The sequence below is a fragment of the Triturus cristatus genome, chromosome 7 (genome assembly GCF_964204655.1).
Source record: "Triturus cristatus chromosome 7, aTriCri1.1, whole genome shotgun sequence".
Lineage (NCBI taxonomy): Eukaryota > Metazoa > Chordata > Amphibia > Caudata > Salamandridae > Triturus > Triturus cristatus.
In genome coordinates this window covers 1855110614-1855137106 of record NC_140590.1, presented here as the reverse complement: position 1 = coordinate 1855137106, position 26493 = coordinate 1855110614, and the positions used below count along the sequence as shown (strand labels likewise).

General features: G+C 49.9%; 1 protein-coding gene across 4 annotated transcripts in view; it reads right to left on the bottom strand.

Annotated features, from left to right (window-relative positions):
* LOC146813458 (uncharacterized) overlaps positions 1-26493 on the bottom strand; it is a 315417-nt gene that overhangs the window by 28884 nt on the left and 260040 nt on the right. For all 4 annotated transcript variants that reach the window (XM_085620215.1, XM_085620214.1, XM_085620216.1 and 1 more), the window contains exon 14: positions 17417-17562. In XM_085620215.1, coding sequence (XP_085476341.1) covers positions 17417-17562 — 146 coding nt within the window. The remainder of the gene's footprint in view (positions 1-17416; positions 17563-26493) is intronic.

Here is a 26493-nt window from a genome sequence, read left to right as displayed (position 1 = left end):
AGCATCTAGCAGTTTTGACTCCTTGTCAGGTGGTGGTGCATCACCTGATGCTTGTGAGTTTACCCTTTTACGTGCCGTAGAGACCACTAAGGAATCTAGTGGCGCTGGTCCTCTGATGTAAGAGGGTTCTGAGGGAGCAAATTTGTACTTCTTTTCGATACGTGGGTTAAGGACCCTGGCTCTAACTGGGTCTTTAAAAACTTCTGCCGCATGCTTTACCACCCCTTTGAGCATGGGCAGTATGGAGGTGGACCTCTGTGTAGTATCGAATGTGTCTAGGAGGAAATCTTCCTCCACAGGATCATTATGCATGTCCACCCCATGATAATGTGCTGCTCTTTGCAGAAGATGGTTAAACCCTAGTGAATCTTCTGGTGGAGATGGTCTAGAAGGGTAAATATCATCTTGTGGGATGTTGGGGATATCTGGTATATGGTAATCGTCCCATGGATCTGGAGATCCTGTAGGGGTGGGGTCTTGTGGCACATCCCCTGTATCATAATATGGGTCCCCCTGATCATCATCGTCTGGAGATGGAGTAGGAGAACGATGAGGTGGGGGTGGAGGGGGTGGAGGTGGGGAAGGAGGAGGAGGTGGAGGAGGAGGAGGAGGGGAAGGTATTCTGAATGGAGAGGTAGCAGAGTCCTTCCTCTTTGGAGGTGGAGGCGGAGCAGGCTTCTCCAAATGTCTCTTCTTAGTAGAGAGCGTCAAATGTCCAGTTATTGGATCCTTGGTAAGAGTTTTCTGCAAGGGATCCGGTGTAAATAGCTCTGGTGAGGTAATTTGGTCCGTCAGCGCCGAAGGCGTCGGGCCGATGATTTTCGAGTTTTTTCCGTGCCAGTTTGATGTTTAGAACCCGGCTTGGGACCCTCCGGTCTCTTGGTCGGCGCCGAGATGGGCTTCGGCTTGGAAGTGTCGGTGCTGGTGGCCTTGTGTGGTTTGGTCGGCACCGAAGATGGCGTCGGTGCCGAAGGGCTGGGTTTCGGCCCCGAGGGCTTCGGTGCGGAGCTCGGTGTCGAGGTGGAAGCCGTCTTCTTTTTCGGTTCCGAAGTGTGTCTCTCGGCACCGCTGGCAGGCTGGCTCGAGCCCAAGCCGCCGGAAGGCTTACTTGGCTTCTTCACCGGGCCCGAAGGTGGGGTGTGTGAAGCAGTGTCTCTGGTCTTGCCTAGGCCCGGAGGCGAAGGCGTGACCGAAGCCTTTTTGGGTGTCGGCACGGGTGTGGGAGGGGGTAGATTGGTACTCACGACCCTCTGCGCTGGGGTGATGTCCTCCACATCTGACTCGTCGGCCTCGGAAGCGCGGACGAGGTCCTCTTTGGTCCGATGATGTTCCGGATCGTCGATGTCGTCTCCGACTATGTCGACTGGAATGGACGTCGAGGAGTGTGCCATGTTCCTTCTAGCTCTTCGGTCCCGAATAGTCTTTTTGGATCGGAAAGACTTACAGGCCGGACAGTCTCGAGCCTCGTGTTCTGGGGAGAGGCAAAGGTTGCATACCTCATGAAGATCGGTGCGGGGAAATTTGGACCCAAATCGAGGGCACTTTTTAAATGGAGTTCTTTCCATGAGCCTGGACCGGAGCCAGGGTAGGCCCGAAGGCCGCCGTCGACGACTGGAACCGAAGGCTTGTGTCGATGAGAAGGCTCGTTGATTGAAGAGATCGTGATCGAAACAATACAGCGATTGGGGTAAGAATTGCGCATCGATCGTCGAACTGGAAGCTGTTCGGGACCGGAGCGCGAAGATCACATCCGAGCCCGATGGCGGAAAAAAACAATCTGAGGATGGAGCCGAAGCCCATGCGCAATACGATCCAAAGGAAACATGCGGCGCCCAACACCAGATGGCGATCTTTGCAAAAGTGTGTAATCTGCAGCTCATAGGCCTCGAACATGCAGTTTTCCATGTGAGGAATTGAAGTTCACATTTGTGTAGAGGTTCAAAGGGAGGCCCCATTAGTCTTGTGAGAACGATGTTTAGGTTCCACACAGGTGAGGGTGGCACTCTGGGGGGAATGATTCGTTTGAGGCCTTCCATGAAGGCTTTTATGGCAGGTACTCGAAAGAGTGAGAGATGTTGCCTGTTTTGCAGATAAGCTGCTATGGCTGCAAGGTGCAGTCTAATAGAGGTGTAGGCTAGGTTGCATCTTTGTAGGTGTAATAAATAGCCTATGATGTGTTGAATGGACACATCTAGGGGATTGAAGTTATTGTTGTGACAATAGATCACAAAACGTTTCCACTTGGCTGCGTAGCAAGCTCTAGTGGTAGGTCGTCTAGCTTCTCTAATGACGTTCATACAGTCAGGGGGAAGATTTAGATAACCAAATTCTAGGATTTCAGGAGCCAGATCGCATGGTTGAGCTGAGCTGGGTCCGGGTGCCTGATCTCTCCATGGTTGTGGGTTAAGAGGCGTGGAGAGAGGTGTAACTTTTGGTGCGGTACTACAGATAGTTCCAGCAGTGTGGTGTACCACGGTTGTCTGGCCCAAGATGGCACTATTAGGATGAGAGTGAGGGAGTGTTGCTGTAGTTTGCGCACCACTAATGAAATGAGTGGGAGAGGCAGAAAAGCATACGCAAATCTGCCTGACCAGTTCATCCATATTGCATTGCCTTTGGACAATGGGTGTGGATACCTGGCGGCGAAGCTTGGGCATTTGGCGTTTTCGTGTGTGGCGAAGAGGTCTATCTGTGGATGGCCCCATATTTGAAAGTACGAGTGAAGAACTTGTGGATGGAGTTCCCACTTGTGGATTTGTTGTGTTTGTCTGCTGAGCAGATCGGCCATAGTGTTCTGGACTCCTGGGACATGTTGGGCTAGGAGAAAGATTTTTTGGGGTATGGCCCATCTCCATATGCTCTGTGCTAACTGACAGAGCTGTGGAGAGTATGTGCCGCCTTGTTTTTGTATATAGTACATGGCTGTCATGTTGTCCGTGCGGATTAGGACGGCCTTGTTTGAGACATGGGTTTGAAAGGCCTTTAGGGCTAAGAATATGGCTAGTAACTCTAGATGGTTGATGTGGAGTAAGTTTTGTTGAGGTGTCCACCTGCCCTGCATGGTGTGATGTAGTAGGGGAATTCCCCAGCCAGAGAGCGATGTGTCCGCTGTCAGTACTATCTGGAAAACCGGGTCCAGGAACGGTTGCCCTTTGGAAAGGTTTTTGGTGGTCCACCACTGCAGAGAGCGATGGGCACGGCCGTCTACCGTGAGCCTTGTGAACAGGAATGTGGAAATAGGCGTCCTTGAGGTCTAGGGTGGCAAGGAAGTTACCTCCTGCTTTAGAAGTGACAAATGTTCCTGTGACATTGGGCGTTGTTTGGGTGGAATGTTTGGGGGGGTAGATGTTAGTTCGAGGCAGTAGCCTGACAGAATAATCTGTGTTACCCATTTGTCTGAGGTGATAGTAGTCCAGACATGAAGGAAATTGTGGAGTCTGCCCCCGACTGGAGTGGGATGGTCTGGGGGGAGTGGAGGGAAGTCATTGGGCAGGGGTGGAGGCAGAGAGGGAGGTGTTAGTTTTGCCTCTGCTTTGTTGTTACCCCTGTAGCCGCCTCTCTGGTAACCCCTAGTGAAGGTGGATTGGGTAGGGGCTTTATAGGAAGTCGAGGCGCTGTCGAAGGAGTAGCCTCTGGAGGTGCTTCGAAAGGAAGAGCGGCGAAAGGAGCGCCTGGGAGGCTGCGACTGTAAGGCTCCCATAGACTTTGCCGTATTGGTGTCCTTTTTCATTTTTTCCAGGGCAACGTCAACGTTTGGGCCAAACAGATGTTCCTGGTCAAAGGGGTGGTTGAGGATGGAAGCCTGCACCTCGGGTTTGAAACCCGAAATTCGTATCCAGGCATGCCTACGGAGGAGAACGCTGGTGTTAATTGCCCTAGAGGCAGTGTCAGCTACATCGAGGGCGCAGCGAATGGAGGTGTTGGTGATGGTTTTACCCTCCTGGATTAGCTCGTTGGCTCTATTCTTGTATTTGTCAGGGAGGTGTTGCATTATGGCTTCTAATTCGTCATAATGTGCCCTGTCATATCTTGCCAAAAGCGCTTGGGTGTTTGCAATGCGCCATATGTTGGCCGCCTGGGATGCAGTTCGCTTGTCAGAGGTGTCTAGGAGTTTGGACTCCTTATCAGGTGGTGGTGCCTCGCCTGATGCCTGGGAGTTTGCACGCTTACTTGCAGTGGAGACTACTAGGGAGTCTAGTGGTGCGGGCCCTCTGATGTAGGTGGGGTCTGTAGGGGCGGCCTTATACTTCTTCTCGATGCGAGGGTTGATGACCCTGGCCCTGACCGGGTCTTTAAAGACCTCTGGCGCATTCTTGATAACCCCTTTAAGCATGGGCAGAATGGAAGTGGCCCTGTGTGTATGTCAAAGGTCTCTAGGAGGAAGTCCTCCTCCACGGGGTCTGTGTGGAGATCAACTCCGTGGTAGTGTGCAGCTCTATGAAGCAGTTGGTTAAACCCCATAGTGTCTTCTGGGGGGGGGACGGTCTTGAAGGGTAAAGGTCGTCCTGCGGGACGTTAGGGACGTCTGGGATGTTTAGTCATCCCATGGGTCTGGGCAGCCTGTAGGAGTGGGGTCCCCTGTGGGTTGGTCATGGGTTCCGTCCCCTGTGTCGTCGTAGACAACGTCATCATCCTCATCCGGAGAGGGTGTGGGGGAATGATGAGGTGGGGGAGGAGGAGGAGGTGGGGGAGGAGGAGGGGGCGAGGGTATTCTCAAAGGGAAGGTCGCAAAGTCTCTTCTCTTTGGAGGTGGAGCTGGGGCAGGCTTGTCCAGCGGTCTCTTTTTGGTGCTGAGCATCAAATGTCCAGTTTTAGGGTCTTTGACAAGTGTTTTTGTAGTGGATCGGGCCAAAATAGTTCCTCTGTGAGGGGCCGATCCGTCGGCGCCGAAGGTTTTTTAGTCTTGGAGTCGGCATCGATTCATTGTTTTGAACTGTGTGGCTTAGAAATGTCCGGTTGTTTCCTCGGTTCCGAGATGACTTTCGGCTTCGAGGAGTGGGTGTCGAGGGCTTTGGATTTTTTGCTCGGTTCCAGGGATGGTGTCGGTACCAAGGAGCTTGTCTTCGGCGCCGAGTGCTTCGGTGTGGAGCTCGGCGTGGAGGAGGAGGAGGCCATCCTCTTTTTCGGTGCGGAGGAGTGTTTCTCGGCACCGACGGCAGGCTAGCATGAGCCCGAGCTGCCAGAAGGCTTGATGGGCTTCTTTACCGGGCCCGAAAGCGAGGTATGGGAAGCAGTGTCTTTGGTCGTGCCTAGGCCCGACGGCGAAGGCGTGACCGAAGCCTTTTTCGATGCCGTCGAGGGTGGGGGTGGGGATCGATGTTCGTACTCGCGCTCCTCTGTGCCGGAGTGATGTCCTCGACATCTGAGTCGTCGGCTTCGGAGGCGCTGACAAGGCATTCTTCGGTGTGCTGGTCTTCGGGAACATCGACGCCTTCTCCGAAGATGTCGTCGGGTGTGCCATGGTTCTCCTCGCCCTTCGGTCCCGAATAGTCTTTTTCGGCCAGAAGGATTTGCAAGCCGGACAGTCTCGTGCCTCGTGTTCTGGGGAGAGGCAGAAGTTGCACACCTCATGGAGATCGGTGTGGGGAAACTTTGACCCACATCGAGGACACTTCTTAAATGGAGTCCTTTCCATCAGCCAGGACCGGAGCACAGGTAGGCCCGAAGGCCTTCATCAACGACCGGAATCGAAGACTTCGAACGATGAGAGTCACGTCGAGTGTGGAGATCACGATCGAAACAATACCGCGGAAAGGGAAGGATTGCGCACCGATTTGAAGAACTGAAAACGGTTCGGAACCGGAGCGCGAAGAACACATCCGAGCCTGATGGTGGAAAAAAACAATCTGAGGATGGAGCTGAAGCCCATGCGCAGTATGATCCAAAGGAGGAGTCACATACCTCGTGACTTCCAAAGACTGCAAACATCCGGACCCAACACCAGATGGCGATCTATGCACAGTGTGTAATCTGCAGCTCATATGCCTCAAACATATTTTTACCCTCTGCCACAAACTCTTCACCCCTCTCCTCAGGGAGATGCTTGAGAAGATCCTGCATTTATTCCCAAATTATGAACTGTGCTCTGTGCTGGGCTTTGGATAGCATTTCTACCAGGACGTCGCCATCTTCCTGGAGGACATGCATATCCACTTTGTTAGGTAGCTGCCCTCTGAATGACCTTGTGGTAGGAGGCAGTGTCATTTGAGGTGGTGCCTAGCTGGATACAGATCTGGATCTGTGTCCCCTGGGGATCGACATTATAATCGTCCCAGGGGTCTTCCGCAATCACTGGGTCATAGGGTGTATAACAGGGGCTGGCAAGGTGCATTGGGCTGCCTTTCCCATATGATGAATGAGGTGACTTCTTTGCTGAGTGGGAAAGAGCAGAGTGTGGAGGAGGAGGTGATGGTGGTGAAGGAGATAAGGAGGAGGTGGTGGAGGTGGACGATGGAGAAGGTTTGTGTCCTTGTCTTTGTGCTTTTTGAAATTGGGATGTGGGGGAGGTTCACAAAGCAATTTCTTCCTCAAAAGGAAATCTTCCTCTTCCATGGCAAAATCTCTGTCAACTGCAACTGAGGCTTTCTAGTGATCTTGCGTGTTTAAGGGTGTACAAACAATGTTTCTGTTGAGCATCCAACTTTTTCTGCAGGCCCTGAAAGATGAGTTGCTCTGAGTCATCTAAATAGACTTTCGAGGGTGTTTTTAGTGCAGAGTTGGTTTTCAAAGTTGCCGACAGTTTGTACATCGACATGGGTTATGATGTTGATGTGGGTTTCAGTGCCGAGGCAGGTTTAAGTGCCAGGGCTGAAGATCCTTTTGGTTTCGAGGGTCTGTGCAAGATCTTTGGACTCAAACAATGAGTTTGTTCCGTGCATTAGGGAAGGAGCATTGTCAGCTCTGAAGTCTTCGGTCCTGCTGACCGTAGCCTGAAGGTCTGACTTCTACCTCCTCTGCTTTGACGCTATGCTACCCAAAGATGTTGGGGTATCTTCCAACTCCAGCCTCTACATTCCCTGATGTGACCTCTGCATGCGTCAGTACCAATGTGTCTTTTTGGACTGGAATGTGAAGCAATCGAATGTATTAAAATGGGGTTGAAGAAAACTCATGCATGTTTGAAATGTGACCAAAATGTTGAGTTAGTCCAACTCTGACTTTGGGGTTCCCCATAATATCATGTGATTCAGAAGCCATTTTCCAAAACTGGTTGTTTCTGGCAGACTGGCTTACATTTGGAAGTCAAAAATGTAGAAATTCAATTGATAAAATGATAAAAGCTCTACTGTTCTCTGTTCACACACTTCTAATAAAAATGGTACTCTACTTGTGTAGATGGTCCTATTGCCACTGCTACAGGAAAGACCCCAAACATCAAGATTTCGACTTTCAAACTGCCCCCCTCTGGTGATGTGGGTCGCTGTGGCATTCAGTGCTGGCCGAGCACGGTACCAAATAAGTTTAGGAGTTTCCAAAATGAGTTTAGGAACAATGCCCTAACAAATCGAGATTGTTGGGACCTGAATGTGCCCTGCATGGTGTGCAGATGTGTTCCATCGCCTTGAGTGGATGACTGAGTATCTGTGCTCCGGGGTTTTGATTTTGACCTCATTCGCGCGCTAATAAAGTGTCTGTCGATGGAGGTCTCGGCCTGTCCCTTGACACAAGTGAGGTCCAGGCCCTGTTCTGACACCTGGAGGGGCGCACCAAGCATGCCATTATGTGACTGAAAGTATACTACCATTCCTATCATGGGTTTAGCATGTAGAGCGGTGGTGGCAGCTTAGTGTCCTGTGAATCAGTAGTTGTGAATCAGTAGTTGTGTCTCTTAGCCCTTTGGGGCAGGTCTGCCACACCCTGTTTGTATATTCATAATACTTGCTTTACAGTGTTTCAGAGACAATCAGCGCCACTGATTTCTAGGGTACAATTATCTCCAGGTCCAGGAGTTATTCCCTTGGGAGGGTTAAGACTAGCTGAGACCCTGAACTTGCAGTTGGCTCTCCAGAAAGCTAAGCCTAAGGGAGAGCAGGAGGCCTGGAGCGTGAGAGGGAGGAGCCGAGATTAGCCACCAGGAACAAGGAAAAGGGAGGTGGGAGAGACAGGAAGAATGGCCCATGAGCAGAGAAGTAGGGAGCATGAGGAACTGGAATGGTAGAAAAAGGAGAGACAGCTGGAGTGAGAGCGGATAGCTTCAGAGAAAGAAGTTCAGGATAGCAGCAGAAAGCTATGTTTCAGAAGAAGATTCCACTTCCCATTCCACAGGAGCTGCAGCCAAGGCTCCAAAAAAGCATGTGCAAACAAACGCCTGTGGAGGGACAGGAAGCTTTGGAATGGTTTGCGAGAGGTGAGATCGCTGGGACAGCTCCAGCTTTGAATGAATGAGGAGTCTAAGGCTGCTACTCTCAAGAGTCCCCTGCCCACTGCAGCTGCGACAGACATCAGACCTTTGCCTGTGGCTGACAAATGAATCATGAGCGGGAGAAGGAAGCTCGAATTAGACGGTTTGGGCTGAAGCCAGCTCATGCTTTGCAAAGGTTCAAGGAAAGACGACAACTGAGGGAGTTCCATCTGAGAGCTCAGTTCACAGTGAGTTGCATGAGTGGAATGAATGAATGAATGGGTGCGAGAGATGGACGCCAAAGATGTTCCCTCCCTTAACCTGTTCATGGCAGGAGTGCTCTACCCGGCTCAGGCGACACATGTCAGATCCGGCAGAGAGTGACCCAGGGCAGCTCGCAGTTCTGGCTGATCTATGGTCGGTTGGAAAGTTTAAGAAAGGGCAGGAGCAGCCTGGCTCTAAGCACAGAAGGGAGAGAGGACCAATGAACAGTCTGTTTCCAAACCGGAGGAAGGGGTCAGGTAACTCCCAGGCTACAGATGAAGAGAGGGGACTCAGCTCCAAGTCAGCAACAGCACCAGGAGAAGGGAGGACGCAAAGGTTCTTTTGAGCCTGCGGTGATTACATTTACATTTTAAGTGTCACAAGGAGCGGCATTACAAAAGAGGCTCTACCAGCTACACCCGTGGCAGTGACTGTTGACTGTGGGAAAGGGGTCCGAGGGGCCCTACTGCAGTCAAGATAGGGGCCATGGGTATTTGGGAAAGGGACCCAGAGACCTTGAAGCAGCACTTTAACCTCAACCCCATGGGGTTTGTGTTAGAAGCTAGTATCAGTGAAAGGAAGCTTCCTACCCGGAGAGATACAGGGACTTCCAGAACTATGGCTGAGAGGAAGTATTTCAAAGCAGAGGAGATTCACCCTGGCGCTCATGGCAGAAGCTTAGTAGCCAGTGGAGAGGACATGGCATATCTGATTACCCGAACTGAAGTGGAAATCAAAGGCAAGGCGGCCAAGGTTGATGTAGGAGGAGGAGAGAAGCATGTACTGTGTGTCTGTAGGGAAATGATTTGATTGCCAGGGTTTGGTACCCAAGCCTACTTGGCTTGAACGATGGCAGCTGTGCTCACCAACACACGGGCTGCCTATGAATTTGAGGAGGAGACTGAGACCGTTCCAGACGCACCTAGACCAGAGCAAGGCACTAAGCGGATCAGGCCAGACTCTGAGCAGGCACGGGTCCTGGTATCCATCGCCCCTGCCCCAGATGGAGAGGGCAGGGAGATCCCTACTGGTCCTGGTATCCATTGCCCCTGCCCCAGATGGAGAGGGCAGGGAGATCTCTACTGGTCCTGGTATCCATCGCCCCTGCCCCAGATGGAGAGGGCAGGGAGATCCCTACTGGTCCTGGTATCCATCGCCCCTGCCCCAGATGGAGAGGGCAGGGAGATCCCTACTGGTCCTGGTATCCATCGCCCCTGCCCCAGATGGAGAGGGCAGGGAGATCCCTAATGGTCCGGGTATCCATCGCCCCTGCCCCAGATGGAGAGGGCAGGGAGAGCCCTACTGGTCCTGGTATCCATCGCCCCTGCCCCAGATGGAGAGGGCAGGGAGATCCCTACTGGTCCTGGTATCCATCGCCCCTGCCCCAGATGGAGAGGGCAGGGAGATCCCTACTGGTCCTGGTATCCATCGCCCCTGCCCCAGATGGAGAGGGCAGGGAGAGCCCTACTGGTCCTGGTATCCATCGCCCCTGCCCCAGATGGAGAGGGCAGGGAGATCCCTACTGGTCCTGGTATCCATCGCCCCTGCCCCAGATGGAGAGGGCAGGGAGATCTCTACTGGTCCTGGTATCCATCGCCCCTGCCCCAGATGGAGAGGGCAGGGAGATCCCTACAGGTCCTGGTATCCATCGCCCTTGCCCCAGATGGAGAGGGCAGGGAGATCCCTACTGGTCCTGGTATCCATCGCCCCTGCCCCAGATGGAGAGGGCAGGGAGATCCCTACTGGTCCTGGTATCCATCGCCCCTGCCCCAGATGGAGAGGGCAGGGAGATCCCTAATGGTCCGGGTATCCATCGCCCCTGCCCCAGATGGAGAGGGCAGGGAGAGCCCTACTGGTCCTGGTATCCATCGCCCCTGCCCCAGATGGAGAGGGCAGGGAGATCCCTACTGGTCCTGGTATCCATCGCCCCTGCCCCAGATGGAGAGGGCAGGGAGATCCCTACTGGTCCTGGTATCCATTGCCCCTGCCCCAGATGGAGAGGGCAGGGAGATTCCTACTGGTCCTGGGATCCATTGCCCCTGGCCCATATGGAGAGGGCAGGGAGATCCCTGAAATAGACCAGAGCAAGGCCCTAAGCGGATCAGATCCCTGAAATAGATGAGGTTTTGGCACCTGAGTCACTGTCAGAGCTGAAGGGGTCGGCAGCTGCTGGGGGACCGACCCAGGAGAAATTCCACAAGACACAAGCAGTTTGCCCTTTGCTTGTGGAACTTGATAAGGATGAAAAGAAGCAGGTGAGCAAAGGAATGGTGGGGAGACATGTTGGCTGGGAAGAAGCATTGCTGTATTGTGAGCCGCTGAAACATGATCCAGGTACTAGCAGGAGGCTATTAGTTGCACTAGTGCTGTGTCATTCCCTGTTGAGCTCCTAAGGCTGTGACAGACGCTTGCTCTGGAGCCGGGTCTGGTGGCTTAGTGGACTAATACGTTCACTGTAGAGGCCTGTGTTTGATGTCATGGTCACAGGTTCAAATACCAGCGGGTTCACTCAGCCTTTCATCCTTCTGAGGTCTATAAGGAATATGCTACTTACCAGTATGCATCTGTTCTTGGCATGTAGAGCTGCAGATCTATACACTGTGCATAGCTCGCCATCTGGTGTTGGGCCCGGATGTTTGCAGTTTGTTTTTCCTCTTGGAAGGTCTTTGGAAGTCACGAGTTCGGTGACTCCTCTCTTGGTTCGTATTGCGCATGGGCTTCGGCTCCATCCTCGGATTGTTTTTTGCCAGCAGGGAAAGATGGAGTGTAGTGGTAACAGTAAAGAAACCCATGTGTGTTGTATCTAAATATGATAAGACTGGAACGGATACAGGTAGCCGGGGAGGCGGATGGGCGTGTATAGATCTGCAGCTCTACATGCCAAGAACAGATGCATACTGGTAAGTAGCATATTCCGTTCGAGGCATATGAGCTGCAGATTATACACTGTGCATAGATTATATAGCAGTACCCAACCCTAGCGGCGACCACCGGTATCCATTGCAGTAGTTTGGAACAGTGTTTTGAGTACAGCCTGGCCCACAGTAGCTTGTTGCTTGGTTTGCACATCTACACAGTAATGTTTTGTGAAAGTGTGCGGTGTTGACCATGTGGCTGCTTTGCATATGTCATCTAGTGGTAGGTTTCCTAGAAAAGCCATAGAAGCCCCTATCTTTCTTGTAGAGTGGGCTTTAGGGGGAACCGATAGCGTTCGTTTTGCTTTGTGGTAGCAAATCTGTATGCATTTTACAATCCACCTAGCTATCCCTGATTTAGAAATAGGGTTGCCTTTATGTGGTGGAGAGAAGGAGACAAATAGCTGTTTAGTTTTCCTGAAAGGTTGTGTGCGTTGGATGTAGTAAAGTAAAGCCCTTTTTACATCCAGTGTGTGTAACGCTCTTTCCGCAACAGTTTGAGGTTGTGAGAAAAAGACTGGTAATTCTACCGACTGGTTTAAATGGAATGGAGAAATGACTTTAGGTAGAAACTTTGGGTTGGTGCGGAGTACAACCTTGTTCTGATGCATTTGGAGAAAAGATTCCTGTATAGTGAGTGCTTGTATTTCACTAACCCTTCTGAGGGAAGTGATGGCCACTAGAAAAGCTGTTTTCCATGTGAGAAATTGGAGCTCACATTTATGTAATGGTCCAAAAGGCGGTCCCATTAACCGTGTGAGAACTATATTCAAATTCCAGACCGGTGAGGGTGGTACTCTGGGTGGAATTACTCTTTTGAGGCCTTCCATGAAGGCCTTGATGGCAGGCACTCTGAAGAGTGATAGATGCTGCCTGTTCTGTAAGTAAGCAGCGATGGCAGCGAGGTGTAAACTAATGGAAGTATATGCTAGGTTACACCTTTGTAGGTGGAGTAAATAAAATATGATGTGCTGTATGGACACATTTAAAGGATTGATTGTGTTGTTGTGGCAGCAAACAACAAATCTTTTCCACTTTGCAGCATAGCATGCCCTAGTAGTAGGGCGTCTAGCTTCCCTGATAATGTTCATGCAATCAGGGGGAAGGTTAAGGTATCCAAATTCTAGGACCTCAGGAGCCAGATCGCAAGGTTGAGCTGAGCTGGGTCCGGATGCCTGATCTCTCCATGGTTCTGGGTTAGGAGGCATGGTGAGAGGTGTAACTTTTGGTGTGGTACTACCGAGAGTTCCAGCAGTATGGTGTACCACGGTTGTCTGGCCCATGTTGGAGCTACTAGGATCAGTGTTAGGGAATGCTGTTGTAGCTTTCGCACCACTAATGGAATTAGTGGGAGAGGTGGAAAAGCGTATGCAAATTTGTTTGACCAGTTCATCCATATCGCATTGCCTTTGGACAATGGGTGTGGATATCTGGCGGCGAAGCTTGGGCATTTTTTGTTTTTGTGGGTGGCGAATAGGTCTATGTGTGGATGTCCCCACTTCTGAAAGAACGAGTGAAGAACTTGTGGGTGAAGTTCCCACTCGTGGATCTGCTGTGTCTGTCTGCTGAGCAGATCTGCCACGGTGTTTTGGACTCCTGTGACGTGTTGGGCCAGGAGAAAGATTTTTTGTGGAATTGCCCATCTCCACATGCTCTGTGCTAGCTGAGAGAGCTGTGGAGAGTGTGTGCCCCCCTGCTTTTGAATGTAGTACATGGCAGTCATGTTGTCTGTGCGAATGAGGACTGCCTTGCCTGAAATCTGCGTCTGGAAGGATTTTAGGGCGAGGAAGATTGCCAGTAACTCCAGATGGTTGATGTGGAGTAACTTCTGTTGCGGCGTCCACGTGCCCTGTGCTGTGAGATGTAACAGATGAGCTCCCCAGCCGGAGAGCGATGCGTCTGTTGTGAGGATTATCTGTGGGACCGAGTCCACGAACGGTCGACCTCTGGAAAGGTTTGTGGTGTTCCACCACTGCAGAGAGCGATGGGTGCGACCGTCTACCAACACCAGATCTGCCAGTTGTCCCTGGGCCTGGTTCCACTGGCGCGCTAAGCACTCTTGGAGTGGACGCATCTGGAGTCTTGCATGGGGCACTATGAAGATGCAAGAGGCCATCATCCCTATCAGTTGCATAAACACTCTTGCTGGGAGAGAGTGTTGAGATATGAATTTTTGACGCAGAGCCTGTATCTTTGCAATCCTGGCAGGATTGGGATAGGCTAGGGCTTTTGAGGTGTCTATAGTGGCACCGAGGTATTGTTTTGTGTGTGATGGTACCAGGTGGTATTTTTGATGGTTCACCGTGAACCCTAGCTGGTGGAGTAGTTGGACTGTAGCGGCGGTATGTTGCACACATTGTTCGTAGGACGTGGCTTTTATTAGCCAATCGTCCAGATACGGGAAGACGTGAATGTGCTGTCTTCTGAGGTGTGAAGCCACTACTGCTAGGCACTTGGTGAATACCCTTGGTGCTGTTGTTACCCCGAATGGGAGCACCTTGAACTGGTAGTGTTGCCCGTCCACCACAAATCTGAGGTACTTTCTGTGAGACTGGTGTACTGGAATATGAAAGTATGCGTCTTTCAAGTCCAGAGTGGTGAGAAAATCGTTCTGGGATAGAAGTGGGAGAACCTGTTGAAGGGTTACCATGTGAAAATGGTCTGAATGTATGTAAGTGTTTAGCGGTCTGAGATCTAGGATAGGTCGTAGAGTCTCGTCTGTCTTTGGAATCAGAAAGTACAGGGAGTAGACCCCTAAATTTTGCTGATTTATGGGGACCTGCTCTATGGCTCCTTTTTGCAGGAGGGAAGTCACCTCCTGTTTTAGCAGTGCAGTATGTTCTTGAGACATAGGGCGGTGCCTGGGTGGAATGTTTGGGCAGGCAGATGTTAGTTCTAAGCAATACCCTGACTGAATAATTTGTGTCACCCATCTGTCTGAGGTGATTGTCTCCCAGACGTGAAGGAAATGTTGTATTCTGCCCCCGACCGGAGTGGAATGATCTGGAGGGAGCGCTGGAAAGTCATTGGGTAGCAGGTGTGGCAGAGCGGGCGGTATTTGTTTTGCCTCTGCCCTTATTATTATTGCCTCTGTATCCGCCTCTTTGATAACCCTTTGTGAAGGTAGATTGAGGAGGGGATTTGTAGGACGTGGATGCACTATCCGAGGAGTAGCCTCTGCCCGTGCCTCGAAAGGAAGAGCGGTGAAAGGAGCGCCTAGGAGTGTGTGACTGTAGGGCTCCCATGGATTTCGCCGTGTCAGTATCTTTTTTCATCTTTTCGAGGGCTTCATCAACTTTTGGGTCAAATAGATGATCTTGGTCGAATGGGTGATTTAGTATAGAGGCTTGTACCTCAGGTTTAAAACCTGAAACTCTGAGCCAGGCATGACGACGTAGAAGGACACTGGTGTTTATGGCCCTGGAGGCTGTATCTGCTGCATCTAGGGCACAGCGAATAGAGGTATTAGTTATAAGTTTTCCCTCTTGGATCAATTCATTGGCCCTGTTCTTATATTTTTCAGGGAGATGGTGCATGATGGTCTCTAACTCACCGTAATGTGCCATCGTATCTGGCCAATAGCGCTTGCGTGTTGGCGATACGCCATATGTTGGTGGCTTGTGACGCAGTGCGCTTCCCTGACGCGTCTAGGAGCTTGGACTCTTTGTCAGGTGGTGGTGCTTCGCCTGACGCCTGAGAATTGGAGCGTTTCCTAGCTGTAGATACCACTAGGGAATCTAATGGTGCAGGGCCTTTAATATATGAAGGGTCTGTGGGGGCGGCTTTGTATTTCTTCTCTATACGGGGGTTTAGGACCCTGGCCCTGACTGGGTCTTTAAAGACCTCCGGTGCATGTTTAATCACCCCTTTTAACATAGGTAGGATGGCAGTAGACCTATGTGCGTCGTCAAAGGTGTCTAGGAGAAAATCCTCCTCCACCGGGTCAGTGTGTAACTCCACCCCGTGGTAGTGTGCCGCCCTTTGTAATAGGTGGTGAAAACCCAAGGAATCTTCAGGTGGGGATGGCCTAGATGGGTAAAGGTCATCCTGTGGGACATCCGGGATGTCCGGATTATTATAGTCGTCCCATGGGTCTGGAGATCCAGTAGGGGTGGGATCCTGTGGCACATCTGCTGGATCATAAAATGGGTCTCCTAAGTCGTCTGGGACAGGAGACAAGGTTGGGGAACGATGAAGCGGGGGTGGAGAGGGGAGGAGGGTGGAGGAGGTGGAGGAGGAGGGGAAGGCACTCTGAAAGGGGAGGTAGCAGTGTCTTTCCTCTTTGGAGGTGGAGGTGGAGCTGGTTTGTCCAAGTGTCTCTTTTTTGTATACAATGTCAAATGTCCAGTTTTTGGATCCTTGGTGAGTGTCTTTTGGAAAGGATCCGGTGTAAAAAGTTCTTGCCACACGGGTTGTTCGGTCGGCGCCGAAGTTTTCGGCCCGACGGCTTTTTAGGCTTGTCCAAGCCGTGCTTCTTTGGGACCTCCGATTTTTTGGTCGGCGCCGAAGAAGGCTTCGGCACGGGAGTGTCGGTGCCGAGGGCCTTTGATGTTTGGTCGGCACCGGCAGGGCAGGCTTCGACACCGAAGGCTTTGGTACTGGGTTCGGTGTGGAGATGGAGGCCGATCTTTTCTTCGGTGCCGAAGGGTGTTTTTCGGTACCGATGGTAGGCTGGCTCGAGCCCGAGCTGCCGGAAGGCTTAATAGGCTTCTTTACCGGACCCGAAGGTGGGGTGTGAGAAGCAGTATCCTTGGTCTTGCCTAGGCCCGAAGGCGTAGGTGTGACCGAAGCCTTTTTGGGTGTCGGCATGGGTGTGGGAGGAGGTATTGTACTCACGACCCTCTGCGCCGGGGTGATATCCTCCACATCTGAGTCGTCGGCCTCGGAAGCTCTGACGAGGTCGTCGTCCTCCTCTTCGATGTTCTGCTGTCCCGGAGCTTCGACGTCGTCCCCAAAGATGTCGACTGGAGCGGAGGTACAGGAGTGCGCCATGTTGCGTCTAGCCCGTCGATCTCGAATAGTCTTTTTGGAGCGAAAAGACTTGCAGGCGGGACAGTCTCGAGCCTCGTGTTCAGGGGAGAGGCAGAGGTTGCACACCTCGTGGAGATCGGTGTGGGGAAACTTGGACCCACATCGAGGGCACTTCTTGAAAGGAGTTCTTTCCATTAGCCGAGACTGGAGCCAGAATAGGCCCGAAGGCCGCCGTCGATGACCGGAATCGAAGAAGTGCCGAAGAGAAGGTGATTAAGATGATTGAATATCTGAAGGATCTCCATGAGCAAGGATTTTGCGTCGATCGGTGAACTGGAAAGTTCGGAACCGGAGCGCGAAGTATTACATCCGAGCCCGATGGTGGAAAAAAACAATCTGAGGATGGAGCCGAAGCCCATGCGCAATACGAACCAAGGGAGGAGTCACCGAACTCGTGAGTTCCAAAGACTTTCCAAGAGGAAAAACAAACTGCAAACATCCGGGCCCAACACCAGATGACGAGCTATGCACAGTGTATAATCGGTAGCTCATATGCCTCGAACAATAAGTACCATTGATTTGGGTAACAATAAACATTTGTTATCCAGTGGCAAGATACCCTTCTGGGTGAACCTGCGGTTTGCATATATACATGTTATGGAGTGATCCCATTTCAAATCCTGCGTTGTCAACATAGCAGCAGGCGTTAATGTACAGCGCTGAGTGTCCAGATCTGCACACCGATTGTAAGGAGGCAGCAGCAGGGTGGTTATGCCACAAGTGAACCCAGCTGCTGTGGAAGGGGATGGGACACTTGATGCCAAAGACTACATTTGTTTTGCAAGTACCCAGAGAGCTTTGTAAGTTGTGCGGTGGGGGTACCTGGAGACTCTAAGAAGGTTACAGATCCCCTTGCTTTACTGACCTGTCGTGATGTGAGGCCCAGAGTGTTGACCAACTCTTCCTTCCGCTGGGCTGTGATGTAATGATTGTAATAGAATTCCTTCTCCAGTTCCTCGAGCTGATGACTCGTATATGGCATGCGATATCTCTGATGTGTTCTCGTCTTACCTAAAAATATAGGGAGAAAAAAAAGGTAATCACTGACAGCAAAGGAGAGGTGTCTATTTCAATAGGAGGAGAGGACACGACGCCCCTGCCATAGTGTTGGCTTATTGCTTGAACATATCTGAACGACAGTGGAAAGAGAGCATCTTCCAGTGCAGTGTGATGCTACGGTAGTGCAAGGCAAGTGCACGGATTAATGCAGTACAATTGTGTTCTGCATGATTGGACTCCTACATCTTCTAGGATGGTGAAGAACTAAGGTATCAATTGTGCATGTGAAGGTAAAATTGTTCAAGTTAGGAAGGGAAAATGCTACTTTCCCCTCTAAGCCCCTGTTCATAGCTCGTAATGCTGTAGATTCACATCGTTAGCATAGTCCTGCCATCTAATGTTAGGCTTGGACGTTTGCAAGTTGGTTTTCTTCAAAGAATCCTCTCGGGTCACCAGATGTGGTGGGGCTCCTCCTCTTATTGTACATCACACACAGGCGTGTTAGATTGTTTTTGAAGAGCTAGTGAGAGTATATATGGAATTTAAACGTACGTATGGTGTGTCAAGCGTAATGTGCAGTGACATTTAGTATGTTAACGATCTACAAAAGACACATGTCTGGGGAGGATGGCAAACACGCGAATCTACAGCACTACATGCTACAAACAGATGCTTACAGGGCAAGTAGCATTTTCAGTCTGTGTATGTGCAGTATGTGTGTCTGTAGATACACATGTTTAACATAGACGGTAAAGCAGTGTCCTCTGGGAACGGGGGACCGGAAGACATACATACATACATCACCAGTCGCCACTGCTACTGTTGTCATGCCACTTTGGTGTGTATGTTGTAGTGATGTTGAATGACATTTTCTGTTTTGCGTTTTTGTATGGGATGAAGAGATCAGTCTGGTTCGTTGGTCGGCTGGCTGTTCTTGTTTTGATGTTTGTTTGAAATGTGTTCTGGTAGGGATTATAGGGCCCACAGATATAGACTCAAGATCTTCATGTTAAAAAAGACACTTTGCAAAGGTTCTTCCTTTAGATATTGTTGTGTAATCCCCGAACCCACAAAGAGGGATAGAGTCATCCTAGGAGTAAAATATGCTTTTGCATCCAAAGAGGATTATGTTACTTACCCTGTATGCATCTGTTCTTGGCATGTAGAGCTGTAGATTCCCATGCTTTGCATACTCCTGCCATCTATTATTGGGTCTGGATGTTTGCAAGTTGTTTTTCTTCGAATAAGTCTTTCCCAGTTACGAGGTAAGGTGACTCCTCCTTTCGGTGAGAGTGCGCAGGGGCATCGACTCCATTGTTAAGATTGTTTTTCCGCAAGAGGGTAAGGAAGTGTAGTACAGAGATGTCCATGCGTATGTAATGTGAATAATAAGAACTGCAACAACCACAGGTGTCTGGGAAGGAGGGAGGGCGCATGTGAATCTACAGCTCTACATGCCAAGAACAGATGCTCACAGGGTACATAACATAATCCGTTCGAGGTATGTGTGTGAGAAAGTGCCATCTTTCTTGCATGGTATGCCCCCACTTTTTGCTAAATTACTGAATGTACTTTGATTAAGTGTACCCTGGACTCCTGCCAATCAGGTGCCCAGGGCCTATGTTCCTTCCTTAAAACACACAAACTCCAAATTGGCAAACCCTAGCCACATGTCAGCCCCTGGTAAATGGTACCCTAGGTACCCAGGGCCTTGTGGCCAGGGAAGGCCTCTAGGGGCTGCAGCACTCGTTGTGCCACCCTTAGAGGCCCTGTATCCTTACACACACACACACTGCCTTTGCAGGCTGAGTGTCTGGGTGCAGGACAAAACAAAGAGTCGACATGGCACCCATCTCTGTGTGCCATGCCCATCACCTACACTGCCAAGGCGTATATCAGTCACCCCTCTAGCTGGGTGCCTTACGCCTATGGTGTGGGCACAGGAGCAGGAGCCCTGTGCCCCTACAGTACCCGGGTCCATTCCTGGGCACTGTAAGTGCAGTGCTGCCATTTAAGAGTACATGGTGCTGAGGGCTCGTCAAACACGAGCTCCACAGCACCATAATGGCAACACTGAAGACTGGGAAGTTTGGTATCAAACTTCTCAGCACATTAAACCCACACTGATGCCAGTGTGGGATTTAATGTACTAAGCACCCCAGAGGGCATCTTAGAGATGCCCCCTTACAGCTGACCTACAATCCACGTCTGCTCTGAGGCTGCCCAGGCTGCCACACAGCAGACACGTTGCTGGACCCCTGGGTGGGAGAGCCCCTGCTCTCCCGGGCCTGCAACAATGCACATCCTGGGTGAGGTGAGAAATCTCCTCCCCCAGGATGAGCAAAGGGAAGCTTCAAAGGCATGCCGCCATTTGGAGTTTCCCCAGGCCACTGCAACCCCCCACTCTGGCGGGAAGCTTGGCCGGAAACCCCATACAAGGACAGGGGATGTGCCAGCCTGCCCACCCCACCCCTCAGGTGGGGGAGGCGAGGTGAAACACATCTCCGGGCTCTCGCCATCTTGAAGATGGGAGGCCCTACCCTATCAGAATTAGGCTACTGCCCCCCTCCCACAGGAGAGAGGCAGGATAGGGGGTGTACCCACCCCAGGACAAGGACCTATTGGTCCCTGGCCTTCACCTACCTATAACGCCCCTAAATCTAGTATTTAGGGGCACCCTGAACCTTCCTTCCCCAGATTCCAGATTCGAAAAACTACAAGAAGAGCAAGAAGAACAAAGACCTGCCCTGCAGCTGCTAAAAAGGGAAGAAGACACCAACTGCTTTGTCCCCAGCCCTACAGGCCTGTCGACTCCCGGACCTGCACCAGCGCGGCATCTCTCGTGGCCAGCAACCTCACCAAACCCCGGAGGACCTGGCTACCTTTTGGCTCTAAGCCCCTGGGACTCCTATGAGTAGAGGCTCTACTAAGAAACCTATTTCTAACCCCTGGCAGCAGCCCGGAACCGCGAACCCAACACACTCTGCACCAGCCAAGCCTGGCCAGTGTCGGAGTGGACAAAGACCCTGAGGACGACCCCACGGCGACTGTGACCCCGAGTCCGGCACCCAAGGACCCCCCTCGACATTCCGGAAAAAGCCTGCAGCCTCAGAACAGAGTGCCACCCCAACCGCGATCAACAAGAGGGTAAGATTTCCGACATCAAAAGGCACCCCTGCACCCGGCGCCCTGCGGCCCCCTGTGCCCAATCCCGGGGTATCCACCTAACCTACAACTACCCAACTTACCTCTCGAAGTGGTGGTGGCACCTGAAGCATCCTCGTCCCCGAGCTTGCAGCCTTTTTCCTAACCGGAACATTCCCATTGATTTCCATTGAGCGCCCGACGGCTCAAAAGCACCCTGCACCCAGCCGCCCGAGTGGCCCTGGCAGTGCAATCTCTACACTAGCCTACTTCCCCACTTGCCCTGAGTGAGTGACCAGGAGCCCAGCTCCCACAGCCGCGTGGCCTGCTAGTCAGCAGCCACCAAACCAGGCCCCCCTATTCCTCATAGGCTAACATTGGGCCTAACTCTCTCTGCACCCGGCCGTCCTGAAACCGCTGAGGGTGAACTGACTGTACCTACCTGACACTGGGAGACCCCTGAGTCTATGCCCAGAACTTCAACTCTGCCAGTCGAGAACTTACCCTTAAACCGCAATCTTCATTTTCCTCATAGGGTAACATTGGCTGGCTTTTTCTTGGAAATTCTTCGAAGTGTGAACTTTTCAAAACTCAAAATATTCACCAAAAATCAGCCGAGTACCAAAAACGAATTTACTCACCTGCTCTTAGGTGAGCTCCCAGTGCTGGATCTTGGTGCCCAGCACTGACTCTGAAAAGTACCCACAACTACCCTTACCTTTAACTCCTTTTTCTTCCATAGGAAACCATTGACTGCTTTTCTGTGAAATTTCTTCTAAGTGTTGATTTCTGCAATCTTGAAATATTCTTTTAAAATCGTACAATTTCTGCAAACGTAATTACTTACCTGTTTCTGATAAAGACCCCAGTGCTGAGTCTAGGTACCCAGACCTGGATTACAAAAGTAACGATAAAGTACTCTACCTGCAACGTGAATTTCTTGCCATAGAGATCCATTGAATGTTTTCTTTGAAATATTTCTAAGTGTCAACTTTTGAAATAGCTAAATATTATTTAAAAATCAGTACAGTAATTAAGTCGACTTTCACCACTTGATTCTGAATATTGTCCCAGGGCTGGATCTAGGATCCCGACCTGGAATTCCAAAAGTAATCTGAAAAGTAATTTATTACAAATAACCTGAATTTACCATTGAGCTCAATGCATTGTTATGTTTAGGAAATAGGATTGTTTATTGCAACCAACTGTGACTATTTACAAAAATCCATTGCTTATTACAAAAGTATTTATAGTCAACCTCTCATTCTGAGAAAGTATATTTTTATTCCCTTTGTGGTTCTAAAAATAAAACAAGCATATATTTTATATATATAAACCATTGGCCTAGAGTTCAGTTATTGAGTGTGTGAGACCATTTGCTGACTGAGTGTGTACCTAACTTTAACCTCTATCAGCCCCTGGGGGACTGTGGGCTCTGTACACCCTGTACCTATTAGGGAACAGTATATACAGAGCCACTTTCTCACAATGTGTGAAGTACACATGCTTTGCATAGATCGTATAGCAGTATTCTCCCAAGCGGTAGCTAACCAGTGGGTGTTGCAGTTGTTTGAAAACATGTTTTTAGCACTGCTTGTTCTACATTAGCTTGCTGACGTGCTAATATATCCACACAATAATGTTTGGTAAATGTGTGTGGTGTGGACCATGTAGCTGCCTACATATGTCTGCTAGGGAATGTTACCTAAAAAGGCCGTAGACGCTCCTATTTTGCGAGTAGAATGTGCTGTAGGAGGTATAGTAAAGTTCTTTCAGCTTTAACATAGCAAGTTTGAATAAATTGGACAAACCATCTAGAAATGCCGGATTTAGAGATAGGATTTCCTTTATGAGGTGGAGCAAATGCAACAAAAAGTTGTTTTGTGAAAATATTTTGTCCTATCAATATAGTATAATAGTGCGCTTTTGACATCAAATGTGTGTAGAGCCCTTTCTGCTACCGAATCAGGTTGAGGGAAGAATGCAGGTAACTCATCTCATCGGTTAATATGAAAAACAGAAACTACTTTTCAAGGGAATTTTGGGTTTATACGAAGAATATATGGTTGCAATTGTGAGGAATGAAGATGGGACTTTTGTGCATTGACTGTAAATCTCAATTGATGGGGAAGGTATACGGTAGCTTGAGTGAGTTGTAAACACTTTTGCTGTGTGTTGGCTTTGATGAGCCAATCGTCCAGATATGGGAACACATGAATTTGTTGTCTTCTTAGATGAGCTGCTACTACTGCTACGCATTTTGTGAATACCCTGGGTGCAGTAGTAACCCTGAATGGGAGCACTTTGAATTGATAGTGATTTCCTGCTATCACAAATCTTAGATATTTGCAATGTGCTGGGTAAACAGGAATGTGGAAGTATGCATCCTTCAAGTCCAGTGTTGACATAAAGTCACCTTGTTGTAAAAGCGGAAGTACTTGCTGAAGCGTGACCATATGGAAGTGTTCTGATAGTATGTATAGGTTTAGCGTTCTGAGATCTAATTTAGGTCGTAGAGAACCAACCTTTTTGGGAATTAGGAAGTAAAGTAAGTGAAGTAAGTGAACTCCTGCTCCTTGTTGTTGTATTGGAACTGGTTCTATAGCTCCTTTTGTTAGAAGAGCTTGTACTTCTTATTTGAGGACTGTTGGTGTTGTAATGAAAGTTTGTGATTGCGAGGTGGAATACTGGAAGGATTGCTGGTGAGTTCCAGGCAAAAACCATGTTGAATAATGTCTAATATCCATTTGTCTGATGTTATTGATTGCCAAATGGGAAGACATTGTTGTAGCCTTCCCCCGACTGGTGTAAGGTGGTAGGAGGGAATTACAGGGAAGTCACTGTTTATTGGGAGATGGAGAGGTACGTGTTGGTGTGCCTTTACCTCAGTCTTGAAAAATCATTCCCTCTGTAACCTCCTTTATAGAAACCCCTAGATGGGGAGGGTTGTGTGTTTGATCTATTTGAGGATACATTTGGATCTCAGGGAATACTTGTCGATCCTCCTCAATAAAATGAGCGGCGAAAGGAGCCTCTATTAGATGGTGAAAGTAGCGCTTTCATTGATTTTGCCACCTCTGTGTCTTTCCTCATTTGATCAAGTGACTCATCTACTAGAGGTCCAAAAAGGTGTTGTTTGTCAAAGGAAGCATTGAGAATAGTTTGTTGAACCTCTGGTTTAAACCCATGCATGCCTTCTAAGGGAATGCTGGTGTTAATTCCGCTTGTGCAGTATCAGCAGCGTCCAGTGCACATCTAATGGAGGAATTCAATATTCATTTTGCCTCTTGCACTAATCCTTGTCCTCTTTTCTTATGCTCCGCTGGGAGGTGTTGGAGTAGCTCCTCCATTTCATCCCAGGGGGCCCCATCATATCTGGCTAATAGGCATTGTGTGTTGGCAATGCGCCAATGGTTGGCGGACTGTGCAGCCACTCTTTCGATTGACCCGACAGGAGGCAGTGCATCTGCTGAAGTCTGAGCACTGTTTACCACTAAGGAATCGAAATGCAACTAAATCAAAATTGGGTCAGATGGTGGGGGTTTGTATATTCTGTCAACCCTAGGGCCCGTACGGGGTCTTTAAAAAAGTAATCGGCATGTTGCCTTTTAACATAGATAAACTTTGAGTTGTTCTATGTGTAGAACCTAGTTTTTCAAATAAAAAATCCCATTCTAAAGATTCCTTGTGTGGTGTAACTCCACGGTATGATGCGGCCCTTGAAATTAACTCCTGGTATGCTGTGTTCAGGAGATGATGGTTATGCAGGGTATAAACCAGGATCATTATCCATTGGTGGATCAATATTATAGTCATTCCATGGATCTATTGGTGGTGGACTAATGTCATCCCCATCGCCTATATCAGGCTGTTTGTGCGGAGAACCCTGTGGTGTGATGTCTCAAGGGTTTAAGCATGATAGTGGTGAAGATGATGGAGGAGATTGAGGGTTAGCATAGAAAGAACTTGTAGCCATGTCCTTTTTCTTCTTTAGAGGAATTTTGTAGCTTGTATCTTTTTAAAGAATCTTCCTTTTGGAAGGTGTTACATCCTGTGCCAATATATGGCCAGTGAATGGATTAATGTAAATTTTCTTTTGCTTAGGATCCAGTTTCTCCTTCAAAATTTCCAGGATAGGTTACGGAGGTTTTTGAAAGGCATCCTTTAGTTTCGGTGCCGAGCTGGACCTGTCTTTTTTTATCCTTTGGAGTCAAAGGTTTTGGTTCCGAGGGTGTCTTTTCTCTGCTCGAGCCCGAGACGGAAAACTTGGTGTGTTGTTTCGGTGCCGAGCCTGAAGGCGGGGCAATAGAAGCAATCTCTCGGTGCCGACCATGGCTCTGAAGGCAGTGGTGGCCCAGAAGCCTTTTGTTTGGTGGGCAAAGGGGCTTTGAAAGTTGTGGCACCCTGTCCAGCTGGAAGTTATCCGGACTCTAGGTCCATCTCCAGTTCTGAGTTCAACTCCTGGATAGAGAAGGACTTCTCCTCCTCTTCTGCTGCTGACACTTCTATTTCCTCCTGCACGGTATCTCCTCCGAAGATATCCGGGATGTTTTCGATGTTCTGCCGCTGCATGTCACTTCGTCAAGCCCGACGGTCCCGCAAAGTCTTTTTTGATCGGAACGATTGTCAAGCGTCGCAATCTTCTTCTTCGTGCTCTGGTGAGAGACACAAGTTACAGACTTTATGCAGGTCGGTGCGCGGATACTTGGAGTGGCACCGTGGACAGAACTGAAACAGAGTCCGTTCCATCAGCAGAAGACTCAATGATATGTAACGGAGTGGAAGTCAACCGACACGGCTAGGCCCTGAGGCCACCAACAAAGTCTTCTCGATTAAAGATGGGGAGTTTTGTATTTTTTCGACAAGTGGAGAATGATGAAATGAGTACGAAACAATACCGACAAGGGTACAGTGGATTGCGCACGGAGGGGATCCCGAAGAACAGTTTCGAACCGGAGCGCGGCAAACCACGTTCAAACCAGAGGTCGAACAAAAAAACAATCTAACAATGGAGTCGATGCCCCTGCGCACTCTCACCAAAAGGAGGAGTTACCTTACCTCGTGACTGGGAAAGACTTCTTCGAAGAAAAACAACTTGCAAACATCCAGACCCAACACTAGATGGCAGAAGTATGCAAAGCATGTGTATCTACAGCACACATGCTTCTGGTTGGCACAGGTAGGTATTTGTACCAAGCAGGAGACCTTTCCTCCAGTCAGGGTAAGGGGTTACACTCTATCAATAACCCCTGCTCACCCTCTAGGTAGCTTGGCACGAGCAGACAAGGCGTTATCTCAGGCGTAATGGTTAAGCATTTGTGACTACATACAACAATTCAATGACACCCCCACAAATGAACTCCACACTGGGTTAACAAAAATATACCTCTTTATGTAAGCAGACTTATCACAAGACCCAATAACGTGTAAAACGGGCCCACAATACTATTTAGATAAAGCGTTCTTGGTTAAAGGTTGGTTCAGGAGGTCTGAGCGCTTCGTGCGCGTCGGCCAGTTCGTGTGGTGATAAGAGGCTGCGAGCGGGGCTCACAAGCGTCGGCAGACACTCCGGGTGACGCGTGCACCTTACGGTGTGAAGGGGGCACAGTACCTTGGTCTTTGTAGAAGTTCGTCAGGGACGGCGCAGTAAATCCTCAGCGCGCGTGTACGGCGCGATATCCTTTCAATCGCGGGGCAAGCTCCGGCTCGAAGGGGGCCTCAGTCGCGGTGCTCAGGGGGACGGTGCAGACGTACGGTGCGCTGGCTCTTAGTTGCGGCGTTCGAGCCGGACCTTTGAGG